Source organism: Homalodisca vitripennis, chromosome 4 (genome assembly GCF_021130785.1).
Source record: "Homalodisca vitripennis isolate AUS2020 chromosome 4, UT_GWSS_2.1, whole genome shotgun sequence".
Lineage (NCBI taxonomy): Eukaryota > Metazoa > Arthropoda > Insecta > Hemiptera > Cicadellidae > Homalodisca > Homalodisca vitripennis.
Window position 1 is genome coordinate 17,817,744 of NC_060210.1, and position 24,862 is coordinate 17,842,605.

The window sequence follows — 24,862 nt, forward strand, 5'->3', positions numbered from 1 at the left end:
GGAGATGTTAAAACTGACCCTGCCCTTGCCGAGCCGGCCTGCGGGGTAGGCACGTCCGGACACGTTATACACACAATAGTGGGCCCCAGGATGCCTGGTCTCCAGGTAGACCTTGACGTCCTCAGCGTAGTTGCTACGGGTCGTCACCTCTAGTCCTTCCGCAGGGAATGGCATCACGGCCAAGCGAGACGTGATGTAGCTCATGTCCACCTCACTGCGCGCCATGCTCCTGTGAAACAGTCGTATTACTAGATTGTTGATAAAACAATATGAAGCAGTATCAAAGGGACCGACAGAACGCTACGAAATTCTTACCAAACAAAGTTACTTTATCACATGTGTTACTACGTTTCCACGCCGTAGATGGATATATTAGAATGGCAAACTTTGACCAAAACGCCAAATACAGTTATATCCGATATTATAGATAATGTCTCTTGGAGTGTTTTTTGCTCACAAAAGGCCATCAAAATGTCAGGTGCAAGCTCCGTGCTTATCACAGTTGCCAAGGAAGTATTTATAAATGACCTTCACTTAGCGGCAGGGAGAGGGGAACGCCCTTTTTTTAACTCTGACCACCTACTCGTCAGTTCTGCGTCTCCTACAGAGCCATAACCAAACACATCCATGGCGTGTATTACTGCTTTCTTGGTTGTCACAAGTACACACTTGCAGGCTCGTCTACTACGTATCTCGTTATTATTCTTCAGCGTATGGTAGTGTTGTGGTTAGTTTGAAATATTTATCTTGTTTTATAGTAAAATGTAATTAAACTTTTCAGTTTAGTAACATTTTACAATGAAATTAAAATTTATTTGAAATAAACAGTCATGTAAACAGTTCTTTTTTTATTTTTATCAATAAATACATTAATTTTAAGTAAAATTCTCTATTTTCTACTGTTTTTGCTTTTACCTATTATAATTTAGCTATAATAAAAATTAGCTTTGAACTTGAAACAAAATGTATTTACTTTTCTTGGCATTACAGGAAAGTTAATGTATTTATTAGCGACATGTGAAGGGTTAAATGATTGTATTTAGTTTATTTACAGATATTTTTATTCTGGATTTTCTCGTTACCATCATGGTTGCCCATAAATGCATCATCAACGAACTCAGTGTTCCTCGTATAGAAATTAAGCCTCACAATTTCAAGCCCATAGGTCTGTTCTTTCAAGATATTGTGCGGATCCAAATATTGCTCAGTAGAAATTCAATAAACCATTTACTATGCCCACGATACATTCTCATATAACCTTTGGTGTTGCGTTGTATGGGGCCACTAGTAATAAAGATCTGCAAAACATTCTGCAACTTCAAAAAAAGGCAATTAGAATAATACTAAATTTAAAGGACCCGGATTCTGTGAAAAATTACTTCTGTAAATTGGGAATTTTAAATTTTCATGGAATGTATATACTTGAAACAGTAATGACAGTCAGATCAAATGTTTACAAATGACCTCGATAGGGTCAAGTCACGACTCTTTACTTTACGAAATAGAAACCAATTGGCAGTACAAAACACTCGGAGTTTCATTATAAGAAACCAAGCTCGGCAGGCATTAAGTTTAGAAATAAAATTCCAAAAGACTTACTCAGTATAGAAAATAATTTATTGTTAAAAAAATACCTTACAACATTTTTGACTAATAAAGTTTTATATTCATTTGAAGAATTTATGGAAATATAAAAATATTTTAAATAAAATATGACTGATTCTTTATTTGTATAATTTTAAATGTAATTGTAAAATGATATGAATAAAGTTGTTTTGAATTTGAATTTCAATAGAAAGACAAATAGACAGAAAAAATAAACTTTTTCCCCCATGAGTTATAGGCTTTGCTTAGGTTAGCCGATAATTCAGCATATTTTATACTTTGCAGTTGCATGTTCAATCGAATCGAGCAGAGACCGGCTGCAGAGTTAACAAAAACTAATCAACTAAACCTGTGTTAAACATTAAATATTTTAAATTGTGTTTTCAAAATCAAATGTCGAAGATAATGACTTTAAGAGCTGCATAACGTGATTAATGACAAGTTTGTTTTAATGCCCAGCCAAGAATAAAGTTAAGATGGTAAATTAATACATACTTATTAATTTATGTAAAAACTATATATATTGTATTATTAAATTACATACCAAAAAACAGTATTGTTAAAACTAATTTGCATAAAAATTTGGTCTGAATCGGATCACAAGTTTCAAGTTATGAATTTTCAAAGTTGCAATTTGGTTGAAAAGTGCCAAAAATCGGTATCTTTTTCATTGTTATCTACTTAAAAACTGGACGTCATTGTTTTTTTTAATTATTTGTTTTGTATGTCCAAATGGAAAAAAGGAAACTAAGTTTAAACATAACTCCTGCTATTGTAGCTCTACTAGTTATTTTGTGGTTAACTCAAACTCGGTTATCTACGAGGGTAATTCGGAAAGTAAGGTCCGTTTTTTTATTTAAAAAATACCACAACAGATTTTTTTTTAACTTGTTTTATTTGATTCCTGACATCAATCACTATTTTTCTACATAATTTCCACTTTTGTGTAAACACTTGTCATAAAAATCTACAAGTTTTTGAATGCCGATGTCATAGAAGTCGGCCGCCTGCGACGATAACCAGTCTTGTTAACCGCTTTAACCGGTGACGTCGAGTGACGCCGCTCCATTGACTGGCGTTTCGTTTCTGGGGTTATGTGGGAAACCCATGTCTCGGCACCCTTCCTGATGATATTGGATCAAAAATTCAAGAACAATACCCATTCTTCTGTTTTGTGTTCCTCAGTAAGCAACCTGGGAACCCGTGAGCACAATTTGCAAAAATCCAAAATTTCAGAAACAATTTTATACAACGTGCTCACGTTTGGAAATTCTATTGCTAATGAAGAAAAAGTGAATCGCCGATCTTCACGAATTTTTTCATCGACGGCTTTTGCCAAATCTTCAGTGATCACCGACGGCCGACCAGATCGTGGTTCGTCATGGACATTTTCCCGTCCATCTTTAAAACCTCTCACCCACTTCCGCACTTTGCTGTCACTCATTGCATTTGGACAGTACACTTCACTTATCTGTCGATGAATATCCGCTGCTGACACGTTCCTTGCTGTCAAAAACCGTATCACAGACCGTATTTCACAGTCGGCGGGACGTTCAATAGTTTTATATTTTAAAAAGGCACAGACAACAGCAGACTACAACTATTTCATTGCAAATGGCGTCGTTCTGCGCGCAATGCATACCGGGAGTCAGGGCGCATGTGCATTTCGCTGCTCGCTTACTGTTTGTCTGGTTAACGCGAATCGGACCTTAATTTCCGAATTACCCTCGTATTTACACTTTTTTTTTGTTCTTAAAAAATATTTCAGAAAAATATCATCTCGGGTTTAAAAATGGCGGCCATACACAATTTCCAAACTGTAATAACTAAAGAATACGGATAAAAAGAAAAGTTTATATGGATAGTGAAGTATAGGGTACTTTAAAACTATTTTAATGCCAAATTTATTTCGCTGCGACAAAGAGTAATTAAGTAGTAAAGGTTTTACCAAGCAACATCATTCACTTTAAATTTACTAATCAGTTATTAATGCTGTTAAAATGTTTATCAATGATCAACTGACTGTTGTATTTAACAGTTACAATTACTTGGTCATTAATATCGTTTTGCATACTTGTTATGGTAATGTTTTATGTATTAAATGATGTTTTGCAAAATTTTTAATAAATTTGGTTTTATTTATTTATGTATTGTAACCAAATACAACACTTAATGATATTCAAAAAAACTATTACAACTTTTTAGTGAATATTATCTGAATAATAAAACTACAAATTATGAAGTAGTTAAGTACCATCTCTTGTTTTTATTCTTCTATGAAATAGTTAAAGAGAATGCATACTGTATTTTACTATTCATTAAATACAGTACTTATTTCTAACCTTTTTATGCTTCAAAGTTTGTCAACAGTAACAGATTTAGTTTATTTTTTTAAACTGAAAGACTTGAGACTGAAATTAATTAAAAAAAAAAAAAACAAATTAAATACTATAAAAATTAATAGTAAGTTACCAATTTAATTTTCTTGTATTTCATGAATTTCCTTTTTTAAGCGTAATTGTAGCTTTTTTAATAGTTTGGATTTGTCTACCACATTTAATTCTTATTTTTAATGGAGAAAGTACGAGCAATACAATAGATATGAAAACCAAAATAAAAACAACAACAAAAAACACACAGTATAATATCTATAAAATATAACAACTAAATAAAAACACTAAACTATGGACTTATTGACAAATCAAATTCAGAAAAACAAAAATTGGCACGTCTTCATGAGTTTAAAACTTCTTAATGAAAACGCTAAAGAAAACATTATAATAATGCCAAGCAGCCTACCTCCATCTTCTTCTTTTGATAAAAAATAACCTTAAAGGAGTTTTCATCTTGAAACCTTTGATGTATTCCATTGGAGCAACACACACACACCAGCACTAACAAGATGGCACTGCCAGTGTCTAACGTAACGGCAGTTGATTAGCGTTTGTCAGGTATTGAATAGACTCATTAACATCAGAAAATGGAGGAAAACAATAAACACTGCGGTTATCTGCATGACTTGTGGCCATCAATAAATCCACACCGACATGTTTTGTGCATAAATGTCACAAGAACAATACAACCAAGATTTTTACACTGCATTCTTCCTAGAACCAATGTTGAGTCACAGTATTTAATCCTCTACTTGTATAATTGATTCCACCGGGAAATTGTATTACAAGCAGTAAAATCATGTTTCTACATTATATAAAGCTACATTTAGTCCTTCGGCAATTTAAAATTAATTAAACCAAACCATTACAGACATTATACTATACACTATATCATATCATAAAATTGGTAACTACAAATGATTAATAACCTAATAGTATGAAGAACCATGGAGCATTAGTAGAAAGTTTAATTATTGCAATAATAAAATTAATATTGGAAAACTTTGTATTTATTTACCAGTGATAGTAAATTAACCTAATAGTAGTCAAAATAGTTTTAACATTACAATTTACCAAATAATTACAATAATTTAATTACTAAACAAATTATGCAGAATGTTTACTAATATTCAAGATATTTTATTGTCATTAAAAATAGACAAAATCAGAACATCAATATTTAACCATTTACCATAAAACAATAATATATTTAAAAGCATAAATAAATAATTAATTAAAGTTCATAACTAAAACCTAATAAATAAACATGACACATACAAATTAAGTACAGATAATAAATAACAAACTATAAATTAAAATAATTTAAAAACTCAGGGTATTTATATCACATGTTAAATAATCGTCAACAGAGCACAAAGCATTCATTTTTAACCATTTACTTAATATTAACTTAAATATATTCATTTCTACACTAAAGACTCCCTGAGGTAGTTTATTAAATAATTTAATCTTCATGAAGATGTGGCTACTTTTTTGATTTTTCCAACCTTACTGAGACTTGATTAAGTAAATAGTTATTCCTTGTATTGAAGGTATGAACAAGTGATTCAGGTTTTGAATGCAAAAGAGAACTTTGTATTAACATTATTTTCCAAAAAGTATTAACTTATACTGAAATGAAATTGTTTGGATCAGATTTAATTCATTACTAAACTTTTTAGTCTACATGTAGTGCAGTCATTGAAGCATTATTGCTCCAAATTTTTTTACTGTGAACCGAATTGCATATAATTTTGGAATTAGCTTCATCTTACCCTTAACTTCAAAAGTGAAAATGATTTGAACTCCGCAACCACCCTGGGTTGCCACCCCTTCTCGGGAGTGAATTGTTTTTTTTTTTTTCAAAATAACCTCGGATATCGATATAAGGCCTAATTTTAAGCAAAATATCATCTATAAAGTTTTTCGAAAAATCCAATAATTTTCAAGTTATTGGCAATTGAAAATTCACAATTTTTTCACGTTTTTTCATCGGTTTTTTTTGCAAATATCTCCAAAAATATACGTTTTATCGAAAATGTTATTAAAAACAAAATTGTAGCAGGTAAAAAAATGAACAACTAAGTTTTTTTATAAAGTATTCTAAGTGCACTATTAAGCTAGATATTAAAGATCAAAGCCGTTTTTTATTTTGTCTGACATTTAATCGATGTGGTCAATGCCATCTAGTGGCAAGCAGATGCATTTTAGGCATTCTAATAAAAAAGGTTTTGTAGTGCTTGAAATAAGCTTTAAAATGAGCACTATTAAAAGTCTTTTGCACGTAAAATAAGTGAGCTGTATTGCAAATAAGAGGAGCATCTAATGTTTTTTTTCTTTTAAATCAATGGGTTTCATAAGTGCTATTTCCACCAAAATTAAAATTAATCGTATTCCGCCTAGAATTAACTTTATTATGAAGAGTTTGATAGATTGTATCAGTTTGGCTGCTTCAGGACATATATTTTTCAAAAAAGTCACGATTAAAAAAAATTTCAAATTTAAAAAAACCACCTTTTTTCATTATATCTTAAAAATGACGACAGATATGTATAAAAGTGTAAGAATGAAAAATTTAGGTATTTTTCTGACAAACAATTTGGTTTTTTTGTTTTTTCTGTCAAATAAAAATTGACGGAGATATGGTTGTTTAAAGAGTGCGTGGCAGTGCAATCACAGCCTCAACGTTTGAGAAAAAGGTTTTTACTATATATTGCAATGAAGGATGTTATGCTCTCTTAATTACCTTTACAATGGGTTTTTTATAAATTGTGATAGCATGAAAATTGAAGGAGTTATGGTCCAAAAACCTATCATATTTGTTTCTACTTAGTAACTGAAAGTTTTGGAGTGTGAATATTTGGAGCAATGTGAAAGTACGCAGTATAAATAGAGACCCAAAAACTATTGTAATGTGTATATATATATATATATATATACAGGGTGTTCTGAAAAAAAAGGTGCCCCATAAGTCAGGGCGTGATTCCTCACATCAAAAATAAGAAAAAAAGGTCTAATTAACATAGGGTCCGAAAATGCTTAGTTTACCAAGTTATACAGGGTGAAAGATTTCGTCTGAATTTCAATTCCCCTGCTGCAACGAAGCCCCTACGGGTATTTGTTGGCTGTTAATTAAGATGTACAATTTAGCGTACTTTTATGTAAAATGAACTGAAAAATTGAATAAAACCGTTTCCAGACTGTAGCTACAGTAATTTTTAAGATATGTGACGAAATACGCGAAACTTGGTCCCGAAAAACAAGTTACATTTAGGTTTGAAGCAGATTTTACTATGTTAAATGTACATTAAACACAAAATATTTTTTCACGGTACTTGTAGAAAATTTAATTTCGAAAGAGAAAGATGTAAAATAAGTCTATAATAGACAAACGCAAACTTTAAAAAATAATCCTTAATTACATACAAAAACGCATGAAAAATAGACAAAATCTGTTAAGCTCTCTACAAATGTAATATTGAAATTAAAACAGCTGTTTTATTAAAATATTTGATTTGAGAAACAAAATAATTTCTATTTTAAAAACATATGTTTTAACAATGTAACATTGTTTATAATAATTTAAATAAACATTACAAGCAGCTATTTTTCCATTGCTCATTAAGTGCGTGTGTTGATCTGTACTTTAATACAAGTTAGTGCGAGTGCCGTTGAAGTTAATTTTTGATAGCTAATAGCTAATAAAAAAGAAATAATAATAATTTCATCATGGCAGGTAATATGAATATTATGTACACTAATGGTGAAATGGCAGACATGCATTTAATGTACAGTCTTGCACATTGCAACAGTCGTCAGGCTAGACGACTCTATCAGGAACATTTTCCTCATAGACAGTTACCGACTCATAAAAATGTTTTCTTCCATTCATAGAAGGCTAAGCGAGACGGGAACCTTTAAATCTGGAAAAGTTGGTAGATCAGGACGGCCACGTACAACGTGTACAGCTGAATTGGAGGAGGGCGTGTTGGACGAAATAGAGAATCATCCTGGAAGAAGTACTAGAGAACTAGCCTTGGATTTCGGTGTTAGTAATTCAATTGTCTGGAAGATTTTACACGAGCAGCAGTTTTGCATTCTTATCACTATCAAAGGGTCCAGGCTCTTTTGCCTCGAGATTACTTTCCTCGTGTTCAGCTATGCCAATGCCTTATCCAAAGGTGCAGAAATCCACATTTTTTAAATTACATTATCTTTACTGATGAAGCAAAATTTTCAAGAATGGCTATTCTTAACACCCACAATACTCACATGTGGGCAATTGAAAATCCACGTGCTATTTCAGAGAACCGTCACCAATATCAGTTTTCTATAAACGTATGGGCTGCTATTCTGGGTGATACAAATTTTTATTAGTTTTTTACCTGATACGCTCAATGGTGGAAAATTATTTACATTTCTTGACGACTAATCTGAATGAGTTACTCGAAGATGTGCCACTATACACACGCAACAACATGTGGTTCATGCAGGATGGAGCTCCAGCTCATTACACATTACAAGTAAGAGAATTTTTAAATGAAGCATATCCAAACAGATGGATTGGTTTGAGGAGCCCCAGTAGCATGGCCTGCAAGGTCACCTGACCTCAATCCTCTAGACTTTTTCTTATGGGGACATTTAAAGACGCTTGTCTACGACTCGCCTGTGGATACCATAGAAGAGTTGCGAATAAGGATTGTTAACGGGATTCAAAGGATACGTGAGACACCTGGGATCTTCGAAAGAGTTCGGCAGTCTATGAGAAGATGGCTGGATGCTTGTATTTTGAATGAGGGGAAACATTTTGAACATCTACTGTGACGTGGTTAGTTTTTTAGGACAAGTGTAACTTTTTTGTTGAATGATAATTCAGATAACTTTTTTTATGTATGATAATGTATGATTGTTTAAAAATATTTACTTGATAAAAAATAATAGTAACTCATTAATTTGTTTTAATAAAACAGCTGTTTTAATTTCAATATTACATTTGTAGAGAGCTTAACAGATTTTGTCTATTTTTCATGCGTTTTGTATGTAATTAAGGATTATTTTTTTAAAGTTTGCGTTTGTCTATTATAGACTTATTTTTACATCTTTCTCTTCGAATTAAATTTTCTACAAGTACCGTGAAAAAAATATTTTGTGTTTTATTGTACATTTAACATAGTAAATCTGCTTCAAACCTAAATGTAACTTGTTTTTTTTTTTCGGGACCAAGTTTCGCGTATTTCGTCACATATCTTAAAAATTACTGTAGCTACAGGTCCTGGAAACGGTTTTATATTCAATTTTTCAGTTCATTTTACATAAAGTAACGCTAAATTGTACATCTTAATTAACAGCCAACAAATACCCGTAGGGCTTCGTTGCAGCAGGGGAACTGAAATTCAGACGAAATCTTTCACCCTGTATAACTTGGTAACTAAGCATTTTCGGACCTATGTTAATTAGACCTTTTTTTTCTTATTTTGATGTGAGGAATCACGCCCTGACTTATGGGCACCTTTTTTTCAGAACACCCTGTATATATATATACATAATATGGCTCATATATTTTGGAAACGTAGGCATGAATACATACCAACGTTCTTAAATATGTATATATAACACATTTGAGTGAATTTTATATAATTTGAAAATATTTTATTCAATAAATGGCAATTTTTTACTCTAAATTAAATTGTTTTTAAATATGTAATCATATATATTTACTGTTTTCATTTAGAGGTAGTTTTAAGGGTAGAAAAGCTTAAGAATATGATAATCATTTTTGAGAGTGTGGAATAATATTTAAATCCTTTTCATTTTATAAAAAAAAATTTTTTTTTTCATTTTTTTATCAAGAGGTAGTTTTCAAGGGTTGAAAGGGGATTACAAATTTGATAATTATTATAGAGAATATAAAATATTACTTACTCTATACTTAGATCTTTTTATGTCATACAAAAGTATTTTTTTGTGATTTTTTTCAATTTAGGGGTTGTTTGCAAGGGTTGTAAGATTTTCAAGGGGTTGATTTTAATATGAGGTAATTGTGTTAGAAAACACTTTACAATTTCACCACTTACTATTAGACATGTTTTCTAGCAATAAAATGGCTCAATGTCAATGTTTCCATTAAGGGGTTGTTTACACCTCTTAAAAATAATAGGTGGAGTTCAGATCATTTTCACTTTTGAAGTTAAGGGTAAGATGAGCCTAACTCCAAAATTTCATGCAAATCGGTTAACAGTAAAAAAATTCGGAGGTAAGACCGTATTTTTCGCTTCAATGACTGCACTAATGAGGTTTTCTTCATACATTAATAATACAATTTTCTTTCCACTATAGGTTTGTGTTATTTTGAGTTTTTGTCCAAAATATTCTGAACCAGTGAATATTTTTTTATGACATGGTGCTGTATTGTTTATTTTTATTACTTCATAAGTCTGTTGTTGATTTCAGAATGACAGTTTCAAACTTGCTTGATCTACAAAAAAAAGAGTAAATGTTTAATATTTGTTCCAAGTCCAGGCAACTTCCGTTTAAAGTAATCTGATATAAAACAATGAAATAGATTTTAAATTATGTCTAAGGAACTACAGTTTTGTACATAATAATTAGTTACCTGCACTCACCTTACCATTAACGCACAAAAATATTGTAATCATTGTGTCCTTGTATTCACAGGTTTAAAAATACATGATCTATCCTAAATTTACCAGAAAAATTATTTAACTTACACCAGTGTCCATTAATGGTAATTATTCGGGTAAAAAATAGTTATTAGAAGTATTTATTTAAATTTATTGAGACATTTTTTGTTTAGTGTACTGGCCAAAATACATCACCATCAAATAATCTGAGCTGATAATGCTGCATTACTCTTAAATAAATCAACAATTATTTATGTGTAACTGAAATTAATTGTGAAAATAACACTATAAAAAAATTAAATGGAAGTAATATTGTGTTGTAGCGTTTTTTTAAAGTCAGTGCCAGATTTTATTACACCTACGCCTTTTTTAAAAAATTGTTTGCGAAAAAATACCGTTGGATTTGGAATTAAAAATACCAAAATATAATTTTTCTGTTTCTTCTGTAAAAAAGGAGCAAATTTTAAGTTGTTAGAGTTAAATCTAAATATTTTCAAATTACTTTTGGAAATTTTCTCTCTGAGTGTATGTCTCTATAGGAATTTTTTAATTTCTAGAGACCAATTTTACTATTTATTTTTTTAACATATTTATGAAAAATTTGAATTACTGGTGTATTTTTTACTTCGTTTCCCTAGTGCCCCACAAAATATAACTTCCCATTCTGCAAATAGGATGTTTTCATTGTACATACATTCTTTGACAAATTATTACAGATTATGTTATCAAAAAATAAAAATTTTATTATTACCATAGTAAGAGACATACCTATGCAAGCCTGGGATAAGGCTTTTTAAAATAATAATAATTAATTGAGATCCCTTAAAATTATTGTCGTAAAACCAAAACATCCAGGCTTGCATGATATGTCTCATACTATACTAATATTTTTTGCTTTGTTTAACGAACCCTGTGTAGTACAGTTTTAAATGTCTGCCCTAATTGGAACTGTAAGTATAGTTTTTAAGTGACATTTTTTGTTAGTCTAATATACTATTTATATTTTTGTTATGTTCAATTATATATTCAAAATGTTTTCTTTATGATTTTAAATGAAGATTTTAAAACAATATCAAATTAGGTAAATTTTACAACCATATTAACAAGCAGTGCTTATAATTCTAGAACTAATTTTATACTATTGTAAGTCTATTGGTAAAAACTCTTACTTCAGAATCCGAAATTTGACTCTAACTTTGTCCATTGTATTTCCTATTCACAAATAAAAAATAACACTTTTTTAATTCCTACAAGCTATATATATATATATTTATGTTAAAAAGAGTCTATTCCGTTAAACAGTTTTACCATTTAGTATACTTGTAGTACGTCTGTATCTGAAGTAGTCTGTTACCACAGAATTTGTTTAAATAGTGATAAATAACATCATGAGCCTTGAATGAAACTCATGAACTTTGCAAGAAAGCAAAAGTTAATGGCTAAGGTTTTGTATCGTTAGTTGTATGATTATTTCCATAATGCACCCATCCTCTAAAGGTTATTATTTTAGGAAAGTTGTTAAGTTGTAAAGCTTTCAAAACATGTTAAACTGTTTTACCAAAACAATTTTAAATCCATATATTTATAAAATACAGATTTAATAAATACTTTGATTTATAAAATAGATTTAGATTCTCACTGATATCATAACTTTTCCTTCCAAATAGCCTAAAAACTCACAAAACAAATTACGATTAGTAGTGTTCACTTAAAAAGACAACTCTGCATATTGACACTATAATACACTTTGCCTTACATACTTAACACTTTGTACCCTGGGCCCTTAATACATGTTTCGGCGTGGCTCCCTGGGGTTTTATGATGCTTTTAAAAAATTCTGTGTTATTACAGTAATTATGTTATAAACTCATACTATATATTTTTTTAAAGATAGAGATACTTACTTTTTTTAAATGTATACAAATATAAAGTTTATTTTCAAAATAAAATTATTACACAATATTGAATGTTATGTAAAAAATACAAAAAAAGTTTTAGCTACATAGCTTGTTAGTTCAGGTAGTTCGCCTTAGTGTGGTAATTTTTAAAGCACAATGGTCTCAATCAAATACAGGATCTCGCACATTTTCGTTTAGATCGTTCATAAAGTCAATATTTGGTCCCAGGTGTGTATCAATATCATCGTCACTTTCCGACTCGGAGTCAAACAAAAGATCGCAAATTGCATCACTTTTGATTTCATCACCCATATTATTTAAACTCTAAAATAATAAGTAAAGAATATAAAAGAAAATCAACGGGAAGTTGAGAAGAAAGAACAAAGCTAGTGTAAATAAAAAACAAAAACACACGGATAACCTCACATTGCTTGCATTTGCTTTACTTCATTCAGTAAGAAACTAAAGCTCTGATTATTTACAAACAGTTAAATTCACATTTAGAATACATTATAATAACATTTGCCTCAGTATTTGTGGGCAAGATTTGTAGAAAACTTAGTAAGACATCACTAAGACTCACAACACACAACGTGAAACACTACAAAGCAAACTGTCAGTACCGACGATCAGCCACGGCGCCTACGATCAGCGTCTAGACTCGCTTGTAGTACGACGACAAATATACGTATTTCATTACTAAAACGTGACCCAGGGATCTCAAAACTAACAAATACGAACTTAGACAACCAATGAACATAATCCAAATGTTTGAATCCAAAAATAAGATGAGTGTAAATAATACAATTAAATAACACGACCCGAGCTATACTCGGGCGCCGGTAGCAGGCGCTGCCGACGCGGCCCGACCTATACTCAGGCTCAGGGTACAAAGTGTTAAATATCATGACAATCCATAGATTTATTTCATAAAATACACTTTATTGAAACAGCCTTAACTTTTGTTCTCCTTAAAATGAAAACCATTTCACTTCTTTATTTTAAAGGTTGTAGATTTTTAGAAAATGTCTTATTTTACAATTGTATATTTAACATAATAAGAATGGTTTATATTTATCTAGCAACCAAAATAAGGTATGGAATACTTAAGGTATAGTCTTGCTCCTATGGATGACAATCATCATAACCACTAGTACAGCCTTAAGGGATATCACATGAAAAACGTCAACTTACTGTTGCACAGACTGGACCACCTTGGATGATGTGTCCTTCAGACCCTTAAAGAAACTGCCAGCACCACCCTTGATAGTTGAGAACAGCCCACTCCCTCCTCCTCCACCCCCTCCCCCTCCACCACCACTCATCGGGGCCACTGCGGGCGGGGGCTGGTGGACAGGAGGTGGTCTGGAATAATACACACGTGATTATTTTCTTCCAATCACAGTTCTTATTTTTGTACAACAAAAATTATTTGCATAAATAAATCAAAGTTTAGGAGATCATTATTTTTAAAGCTTTAAGGATTAAGAGCAGATCCGTTGTCCTTCAACGTTTTTCTCTTAACCCATTGGCCATTCAATATAATGCACAATGTAAAAAATTCTCAGCTAACAAAAACCAAATTTCTAGGATTATATTTGGATGGGAACCTAACTTGGGATGAGCACATTTTGGCTTTGTGAATAAAAGATCTATTCCAGATTGTTTGCTCTTAAATCTATGTTCAAATATTGCTCAACAGAAATTCAAAAACCATTTACTATGCACACATACATTCTCATATAATCTTTGGCGTTGCGTTGTATGGGGCCACTAGTAATAAAAATCTGCAAAGCATTCTGCAACTTAAAAAAAGGCAATTAGAATAATACTAAATTTAAAGGACCGGGATTCTGTGAAAGATTATTTTTCTAAATCAGGAATTTTAACTGATTATGGAATGTATATACTTGAAACAGTAATGACAGTCAGATCAAATGTTTACAAATGACCTCGATAGAGTCAAGTCACGACTCTTTACTTTACGAAATAGAAACCAATCGGCAGTACAAAACACTCGGAGTTTCATTATAAGAAACCACGCTTGGCAGGCATTAAGTTTAGAAATAAAATTCCAAAAGACTTACTCAGTATAGGAAATAATTTATTGTTAAAAAAATACCTTACAACATTTTTGACTAATATTCATTTGAAGAATTTATGGAAATATAAAAATATTTTAAATAAAATATGACTGATGCCGTTCTTTGTTTGTATAATTTTAAATGTAATTGAACAAATGATATGAATAAAGTTGTTTTGAATGTGAATTTGAATATTCCTGCACCTAACCTCCTTGTACAAATCCAATTAAATATGAAAAAGATTTCAAGGATTTTGCAAAACTGTCACAAAAAATTCAATTTTATTCCAATTTGGTTGACTGAGCTATTGTTTTTTTTTTAGCTAATGGCTATAATATACAGTAATTTATAAGCATCTGAAATATATATATATAAGATTTTTCATATTCAGAATAATTTGTAAAAATATTAATCTTTTTTGTATATTTTGAAAGCAAGAAATTCTTTTTAGTACAAAACTAATCCATGATATTTGGTGTAATTTTATAAAAATGTAATTCTTGACTTGGAAAATTTTATTTCATTCACTTATCTTAGTTTTTAAAATTGTATGTACATTTTTGTAAAACAAAACATTGATGTTCTTACACAAATTCCAGCAAACACGCAAAAAAAATACAAGGTTCTGATAAAACTCATAAAATTTTCAATTTTATTGTGATTTGGTTGACTTAGCTACTGTTTTTAGCTAATGAAACAGGCTAGAATACTATATAATTTTTGAGAAAACAAAAAACACTCATTAGAAGTCGTTTACAAAATTACCCCACTGTAATAAGAAAAAAACAGAAAGGAGATCAACCAGTAATGTATTTGTTTACTACAACCATAGATATACTGCAGAAACAACCAAAAATAGAATAGAAAGTTTTACAAAATAAGATACAAATTGATCGTTATAAAAAATTATAACATTGCAGACAATTGAATTACATCAAAAAAGTCCAAAAATATAGTACCTTAATTCACATTGTTTTTCTGGGGTTGATTTATATGTATAGTACATGGTTCTTTTGTTTAATTTTAATACATATACTTTATTATTTGAGCTCATACTAATATTTAAATAAATATTTAATAACAAGTGTCATAATCACGGTACCGTCTTGTGATAGGTGTTTTGGTACCGCGTTTATTACAATTTTATAATTTAAACATTACTTATAGTTCCAAATAGTAAATTAGAAGATAAATTACATTAAATATTAATATTATTAAATATTAATTTTTTAACGGCATTCCTTCTGCTTCCTGTGTTCAAAATGTTGACAATAATCTAGAAAATATTTGTAAAAAGTATCACTCATACTCTGTATGACACATGAACCATTGTTTAAGTGTTAAAAGTAATAAAAAAACAATGTTTGACACATCAAATCAAGCTACAGCACTAATGAAAGGTTAGTAATAAATTAAATTATATTATTTACCTCTAAATCGCTCAATATTTTTTTCCAATGTGTAAGTTGAAAATTGTTATCATCATAAAGTTATTATTTTATAATCTAACGTAATAAACATTTGCAGTTTTGTCCAAAAAAATTGTAAAACAAAAACAAGTATTAATTAGATTTCTAGTTTCATCCTTAAGATAAAACTGTATCGAAACGTTGTTTTCTTGTTTGGAATAAAAAATTAATACATATAATTTAAATTTACGCTACATAATATTTTTCTCATTGAGTATGATTATTTCAAAAAATATAATTGAAAAGAATATTAAGTTAAGACAATAATTACCAACACACAAAACAGTCATGGTGGGAGGAGTTGATTTAATATGAATGTTGAGTTTAATATTTAATATGAATGAAGAGGAAGGAATACTGGAGCTAAACTCAACATTTAAATATTACCAACGTTATGATTTGTTTTTTTGGACAGTCTATAAAACATCTATTTTTACAGCAGTCTTTTTCGCATATCTTTTTTATGAGACAATAACTATTTTTGGTACTGTCAATAACTGAAGAAATATGGGTCCTCAAAGGATTGTTTTAGACACTATTCAAAATAACTGAAAATTTAAAGGAAATAAAAGAAGAAAATAAATGTACAAAAAAACTTACCTAGAGGGCGGAGGTGGGTGTGGAGGCGGTACTTTGTGTGGTGAAGGCGGAATCTGGTGGGCTGAAGGAGAACTAGTGCGATCCATCCCGTTATTTGTTGGGCCATTGTTCATTGCAAGAGCTAATGGAAAAAAATTACCTATATACAATTTTTTAATAATGAATTTCTTGACTTGCCCAACAGACAAGTCCAGCATCGATCTGAAGGATCTGGTGTGCTGTGGAAATTAGCTTGCTGTAAAGCATTTATGAAGATGAGTGAGAACTATGTAATTAAAATGTTTCTATGTTGATTAACATTTGTCAACTGATTTTTTATGCATTCAGTTGTGACAGTATCAGTGGCATAACTAAGGGGGGTGATAGGGGTAGAACCCCCCAAAAGCCATACATACTATATTCACTTCATTTTCCAAAATTTCATTTCTATCTGTTTGTCTGTATACTTGTCCATCTGTCTGCACAATATTTCGAAAAAACCTGACCTATAGACCTGAAAATTTGCATGAAGCTCTATTTATATACGAGGGCCATCCGGAAAGTAGTACCCGTTTCCGCCGCGTGAGGCGCTGACGACGCGAGTAGCCGCCGGTCAAGGTCAAATCGCTTCAGTGGCTTGTCTGCCTTCTCTGTTACAAGTTCCGTGACGCTAGCATTGCCTGTGTTGTTTTTGTGGCAGTTCATAATGTTTAAAAAAATTGAAAACGCCGCCAGTTGTGAAGTGAGGGCTGTAATAAAATTTCTCAACGCAAGAAACGTTCGACCTTGTGATATTCATCGCCAATTAAAGGAAGTGTATGGAGACAATGTGATGGAAGAGTCATCTGTTCGGCGCTGGTGTCGTAATTTCAACTTGGGGGGGGGAACACACACGACGATGAGCGTTCAGGGAGACCATCTGTCATTACAGATCAACTGCTGAGGTCAGTAGAAGAATTCGTGAGGAACGATCGGCGCGTCACAATTGATGACATCTGTGAACATTTCCCTAATGTTTCTCGAACAATTGTTCATGAAATTGTCAAAGACCATCTGCATTATTCAAAAATTTGTGCAAGGTGGGTCCCTCGCATGCTTACAGATGAGCACAAAACCAAGCATATGGCTGCTGCATTCACATTTTTGGAACGTTATTCTGATGAAGCATGAAGTTCTTGAATCGCATAGTTACTGGTGATGAAACGTGGGTTTGTTATGCTTCACCTGAGAGTAAACGACAGTCAATGGAGTGGCATCATACTCATTCACCAAAGAAACCAAAAAAATTCAAGACTGTTCTGTCCACCAGGAAACTTATGGCAACCATTTTCTGGGATCGACGTGGTGTACTGCTTATTGATTTTATGGCCCGTGGAGACACTATTAACGCTAATGCGTATTGTGAAACATTAAAGAAATTACGGCGGGCAATACAAAATCGACGGAGAGGTCTATTGTCTGATGGCGTCATTCTCCTCCATGACAATGCCAGGCCTCATGCAGCTGGGATAACACAACAACTTCTGCAGCAATTCAATTGGGAAATTTTCGACCATCCACCATATAGCCCGGACTTGGCCCCTTCAGATTTTCATCTCTTTACAAAACTTAAAGAGTTTTTGGCGGGAAAAAGATTTGACAGTGATGAAGAACTTAAAGAAGGCGTGACTACGTATTTCAATCGGCTGGCGGCGGAGGAATATGGCGCTGGAATACAAAAACTCGTCACACGTTATGACAAATGCTTAAATTTGCTTGGAGATTATGTGGAGAAGTAGTTTAAGGTATGCTCTTTTCAATAAAAATGTTTATATTTGTTAATATTTACTTCTGTATCTTTATTTCACAAACGGGTACTACTTTCCGGATGGCCCTCGTATTAATAACGGTAAGTTCAACAATAGTGCGTGTTAGTAAATTATACATTGGTCTTACAGGTAACCATGATAGTAACAAGAAAAATGCATAATAAATAAATTTGTAAACAACCAAACCACAACTATATGAAATTTTAACACACTGAGTGTGGCGAGCAGGCTATCATGTTGTCTGAACTGTCACGCCGGTGCTGTGAGCAGGATTCCCCGGCTTTTGCCCACACATACAACTATAGAATGAGTCACCAGCTTGCATTGCTTGGGGAACATTTAGTGGTCCACTGAATTATATTTCGATTAAAGACACAGCCTACAAGTATGGCTCCATGAACGTCTATAAACAATGTGGTTGTTCCAAACCCTAGTGACAATGGTCCTGAATCAAGTGATGACAGTGATTATGAAATGGGTGGGAAAGAGAGTGATAATTTGGACAATGATTTCGACCATCACGGGCTTCTTCTACGCAGGGTTTTTGTCGTGTAGAATTCACAGGAGAAAATAGGGAGTACCAGGTGATAACAAGCCAACAGATTGGTTTAACCTATTCCTCGATGTTTTGAAAAGCGTTGGCTCTTCTTGTATTAACTGAAAATACAAGACTAAATATAAATAAGTGGCAAGATGTGGCAGTATCAGAATGTTACAAGTCTATAGTTATTTTGCTTCACATGGGAACTATAAGAATCAATCGCTACCAGGATTCCTACACATCCAGATTCCTACACTTTTCTAAGAACGTGGAAGGTAACGGTCCTGTAGCAGATGATTGACTAAATAAATTGGAATTCTTGACAAGGGATTGGTACTGTGGAGAGGATGTTTGATGTTTAGGCAGTATATAAATGGAAAATGCCATAAATACAGCATCAAATCGTACTCCCTCTGTGAGCCTCAGGGATTAGTTGTTTCATTCACTGCAGCTAAGAATCCTCTAAGGGACAAAGGTCATGCTACCAAAGGTATTATGCATCTGATGAGAAAAAAATTAATGTAGTTTTAAAAAAAATGTAATCTTTTTTAATCTTATAATAATAGTTTTTCCCTTGCTTCCAAACTGCTGTCTAACGAAACATACTGAACTGGCATCCTAAGTCTGAATAGAAAGCACGTTCCAGATGATGTCAAACAGGCAAAACTGAAAAAAGGGGGAACAATCACCTGATACACTGAAGGTGTCATGGTGGCCAAATGGAGGGACAGGAGAGTCGTATCAAATATCTCAACAGAGCATGACAACAATGTGGTCCTCATGCGTAATGTCTGAGAGAGAAGCACAATACAATGCCAACATGAAAGGTGTAGATACCCCTCTCTCCTACTACCCTGGTGATCATTAATCAATACGTTGGTATAAGAGTTTTATTCACCTACTTCAGACGATAATGGTGAATTCTCTGTTGCTAATACTGGGTACACCATGCAACTGTATGAATTCCACCTACAGGTCATCGAAGCACTTTTGCCACCCAAGCAGGGACCTCCTCTAACGCAACCTTCTGCATGTGCTTTCAGAGACACTTCCATTTACAAAGAAGGGTGACTTCTGGGTAAAAGATGTCGCCAGTGTTTGGAAGAAGGAAAGAGGAAAATGACTGTATATACGAGGTGCGACAATAAAGTAATAAAACTGATGTGGAAAAAAATCTGCTTATCATTATAGTCAAGTTAAGTGTTGTCTTCTTCAAAGCAGTTCCCTGTAAAGATGCAAAGTGCAAAGATATTGTGCTTATACTAGACTGTAGGGTTGCCATATCTTGCAAAGAAAATCAGTTTCATTACTTTGTTGTCGCACCTCGTATGTGTGTGCGATGTGATGGAGAACCGCCATTGTGTGCTTCAACAAGCACAATGCGGACCTTCTAGAATAAGGGCTATAAAAGGGAGGTCAGCAGGGTTTAAAATATGTAAATAATACAAATTTTTTGAAATTTTTCTTCATACCATTGGTTTTAACTGTACATAAACTAAATTTGACTAATTCTCAATAACATCGCCACTATGAGTGATGTAACAGCATTTTCGGCTCACTCGGTGCTTGGTGCAGAAATTCCGTCACAGCATTATGACATCAACGTCTACAGCCTTGAACCTGGAACGGTTTGAACATGGAATTTGGCTGAGCGCCATTGAAGACTATCACTCAGTAGGCTGACATAATTTCTTCTTTTCCTGCCAGAGTAATGTAAAAATGTACTTTATTGTATGATGCAGAACATCTGTAGAATGAAATGAGCTATAACCTTGAAAATTGAAAATGCAACCTTAGCAAAGCCTGTTATAAGACACATGGTGTGAAATATTTCTACTGTGTTATTATTTCAAACTAATTTCAATAATCTGACCGAACTTATTTGTAAATGTGATGGAACTAGGCTTTCATCCCATATCTAGTTTATCGCCACCACCAACAACCACCGTCAGAAACCTCATTGCTATTGTGAAATTTACAAATTTAATTCGATTTTATTCCATATTTATTGTAATCCCAAAAATATTAATTATAAGCTAACAAAATTTAGCACAACAAGAATAGCTTTGAACAAACAGAATGATATGGAGTACCAAAAACAATATCCTCTACAGCGCACCAATACAGTTACTACAAACATTACACCTTTGTTCTTTCCTTCTTCTTTGAGAAAATTCACCTGATGGCATTTTTGACTAGGTACATCTGCTTTGAATTTTACTAGACGTTTTTACAGTCTGTGCATATATTTTGGCTTACCCATTAGTTGATAGATAGTGAAGCAGCTTCTACTGTAAAATCAATCCCCATTTAATAAAAAGTCAAATTTGAATCCATTTTCTGTAAGAATTGTTAGAGAAGACCGGTATGCAAAAAATATTTCTTTTAGGAGGTTACAAATAGCCTCAGAGATCTATCTTCATATGGGGACCAACGGAAGTGACCGAACCACCATAAACGGCCGGGCAGGCAGGCTGCTTGCAAGGAAAGGATCGCTCAGTGATCAGCCATACAAACAGCAGCCACGGTCGACGTTGCTTGACTTAGCTATCATGCAATAACTGCCATACTCGCTAGACTGCACCACTGGCTTTTTTGAAAGCATGATTTAAAAATCCTTTTGATTTTAAATATTCATTCTTGTAAAAGAGATCTTTGTAAGAAGTTCATCTTTGGATTGTCCAAAAGAACAAGGAAAATTTTCCAGGATTTGGGATTAGGCATTTAATATTTACTGTCCAAATATGAGACGGTCCCAATAAAGGCTACATTGGTATTAATTTTTGTTGAATTAAAAAGTAATAAGGTTTCTTCATAAACACAAGGCGATCAACCTGGAGATAGAACTGGGTAATTTACTGTAGCTGATTTATATCAACTAATAAACTATAGTGAACTGTTTAGTGAAACAGCAGAGACTTTGTGGTGTTACAGCTCAGTAAAACTCCAAACGCAATTTTAATCGTTGTTTTAAAAACTATGAATAAATTGTTTGCATCAATAATAATAAAATATCAGAAGAAATTTTGATTGAATGTAGAGTCTGATAGGACTCTATCTTCAAACCTCTACTGTATTTAATACGTTTATGGCCTGGATGAAAATTTGAGTTTATTGTCATGCCCCTCAAAGATATGTTTCATTTGAAGACTCAATTGTTTTATTTCATCCTATTGGTTTTCTGTTACAGACACTTTCCAAAATAATTATTTTACCTTACCAAATACATCTCTATTTATTAAATGCTATTAAAGATATCAAGTTCTTCATTTTGTTATCGTGGCGGATGATCAACTGAAGCCTGCGCACAGGCTGAATGCCCATGCAGGCTTTATTCCTTATTAATTATTTACGTAATATCTTAGCTAGATAACTAGTAAACTATTGTTTTCAAAACAATTCTGTTTAGTGCTTTACTATTGTCATTTTTAAGTGTATTTCATGTACAGTTGATGGAAAACATTCATTCATTCATCTTCCTTGTAAGTTTTCCAATTATTCATGCATTCCCTTCAGACTTGATAATTTTATTTTTAATACTAATGTTATTTCTAGTCTTCAATAATTCATTTTCCTTCAGAAATGGTGTTCCTATGTTGGCACCCATTGCTAGCTAATCTGCTTGTATCCGATCTTTCCGATCCAATGCTAAAGCCAATTTCAACTACGCTAACTTAATGTTCAAGACTAATATATTATATTAGAGATGGCTCATAAGTTATAATAAGTTGTTCACTCAAATTTGTTTTTTTATTTGATAATTATTTTAATATAATTTTTGTGTAATTTTAATACCAGTTTTTATTTGTTTTGCATTTAAGAAGACTTTGATTTTGATTTTCCTTTTATTTTGACCAGTACTTTGCACAAAAAAAGTCTTTTTAATATTTTAATTTTGTCATTTCAAATTTAAAGGGAACTTAAATAAGTTAATAGTTTGAATTATAGGTAAACAATATAGGTAAACAACACAGTAAAGTTACTACATAAAGAGAAAAATAATTGTTAGGTAGTTTAATAGCACAGACAATTAATAGAGAGTTGAGCATTTACTAAATGTCTAATGCAATTTGACTTTTGATCATTGTTGCAAGTATCACAGGTTATTGCCACCCCTCCCCCCTGCTGATATAAGAGGTGAAGAAGCTCGTATTTACATAATGGTTTGGCAGAACAACAATTCTAAAGCATTTTGCATACAACAATAATTGTTATCTAATATATGCTTCAAAAGCTATGAGCATATTGTTGGTTTTAATAATAAGAAAAATGATCAGAAGAAATTTTTGTTGGACGGAAGTTTGACAGGGCTTTGTTTTTTAAACACAAAATTGTCTACAGACATAACTCTAAAGAAAAAACAAAAACTGCCACTGTGTGATGTACGATAATGTAAAAGTTCTGTATACAAAACAGTTCACATCCCTTTACACAACTTGGGATTTACTTCATTAGCATTTCTAGTGTTTTCTGCACTGGAATTAGTTAGCTTGATATGGTTAAAAGTTTAAAGTTGCTTTAGTCTGAGCCATTTACTAAAAAAACATCACACTTTTAACTATTCACTCGTCCTAACATGTTTAATCAGAACAGACAAAGAGATTTGGCAAAAACTCTCTAATACATATAAAAAGGTTTGAAACTGTCATTTAAATATTTCTGTATTTTAAGTTATATAAAATTCACAAATTTACATGAGGATTGCACACGTCATGCACATCACCTAAATCATAAAACATAAACTTAATAATCATAGATTGGTAAGAATATAAAGATGCACAAAATACTAAATACGTTTGCATGCAAATCCTCGCCAAAGTGGAGACTACTGCATTACGTTACAAACCGATGAGCCTGAGATAAAAGCCACAAAAATATTGATCTAGGCCAATTTACGAATTTAGCCTTGTCAATTTTGAAAGTTATTAACCTTTTCACAAGTAAATGTATTGTTAATAAATGGATTCATTTAGCATAACATTATTTTCTATTCGCTTAGTATAGACATAGTTCGGAAAATCATTTTCAATTAGCTTAGTACAAAAATGTTGGAATATCATTTTCTATTCACTTAGTACAGACATTTTGGAATATCATTTTATATTCGCTTAGTACAGACATTTTAGAATATAATTTTCTATTTACTTAGTACATACCTGTACATTCCGGAATATTATTTTCTACTAGGTTAGTACAGATATTTTGGATTATAATGTTTAACTCTTTGATGCAGTACTTATATAGTGGTAGATGATAACCATTACAGCAGTACTTTTTTTAACAAATCTGGTATGATAACTTTAGATGTTTAGTAAAAATACAATATCTTAATTAATTTTGGTGAAATACTCGTAATTTTTTCACAAAAATATATATAACGAATTGCATAATGTATACATAGTAATTATTTTATTGTAAAACTATTTTAATGGATGTTAACATATTTATTACCTGTTAAAAGTTGATTTTGGTGTCCCAACAAAGCCCTGCTTTGCAGTATGGGAACGAAAAATAGGAATCTTTTCTTATGCACTTCCATGTACAAACACAACACCTCTTCTGTGGTCTGTCGTTTTTTTCTGTAGGGGGGATTCTCTCTAAAAATACCTTTCTCTTAGTCTTGATGGCCAGGTTCAGGGTGACCAGACGTCCGGCTTTAGGAGGACATTTCCTCATTTCTAATGTTTGTCCTCCTATCCTCCTAGCTTTTAAAAATTATCTAAACGTCTGGCTTTTTAGAAAACACTTAAATCTTCGAAAACAGTAGTATCACATTAAAATTCTTCTGATTTTTTTTAAGTCCTGATTACAGCGCACACGTAATGTGAACTGCTGTTAGATTGT

General features: G+C 32.1%; 1 protein-coding gene across 2 annotated transcripts in view; it reads right to left on the reverse strand.

The window, feature by feature from the left end:
* The window catches only part of LOC124359002 (cyclin-G-associated kinase), a 107,859-nt gene that overhangs the window by 59,424 nt on the left and 23,573 nt on the right, over nucleotides 1-24,862 (reverse strand). For both annotated transcript variants that reach the window (XM_046811329.1, XM_046811330.1), the window contains exons 9-11: nucleotides 16,691-16,811; nucleotides 13,732-13,902; nucleotides 19-229 (exon numbers count right to left, since the gene is read on the reverse strand). In XM_046811329.1, coding sequence (XP_046667285.1) covers nucleotides 19-229; nucleotides 13,732-13,902; nucleotides 16,691-16,811 — 503 coding nt within the window. The remainder of the gene's footprint in view (nucleotides 1-18; nucleotides 230-13,731; nucleotides 13,903-16,690; nucleotides 16,812-24,862) is intronic.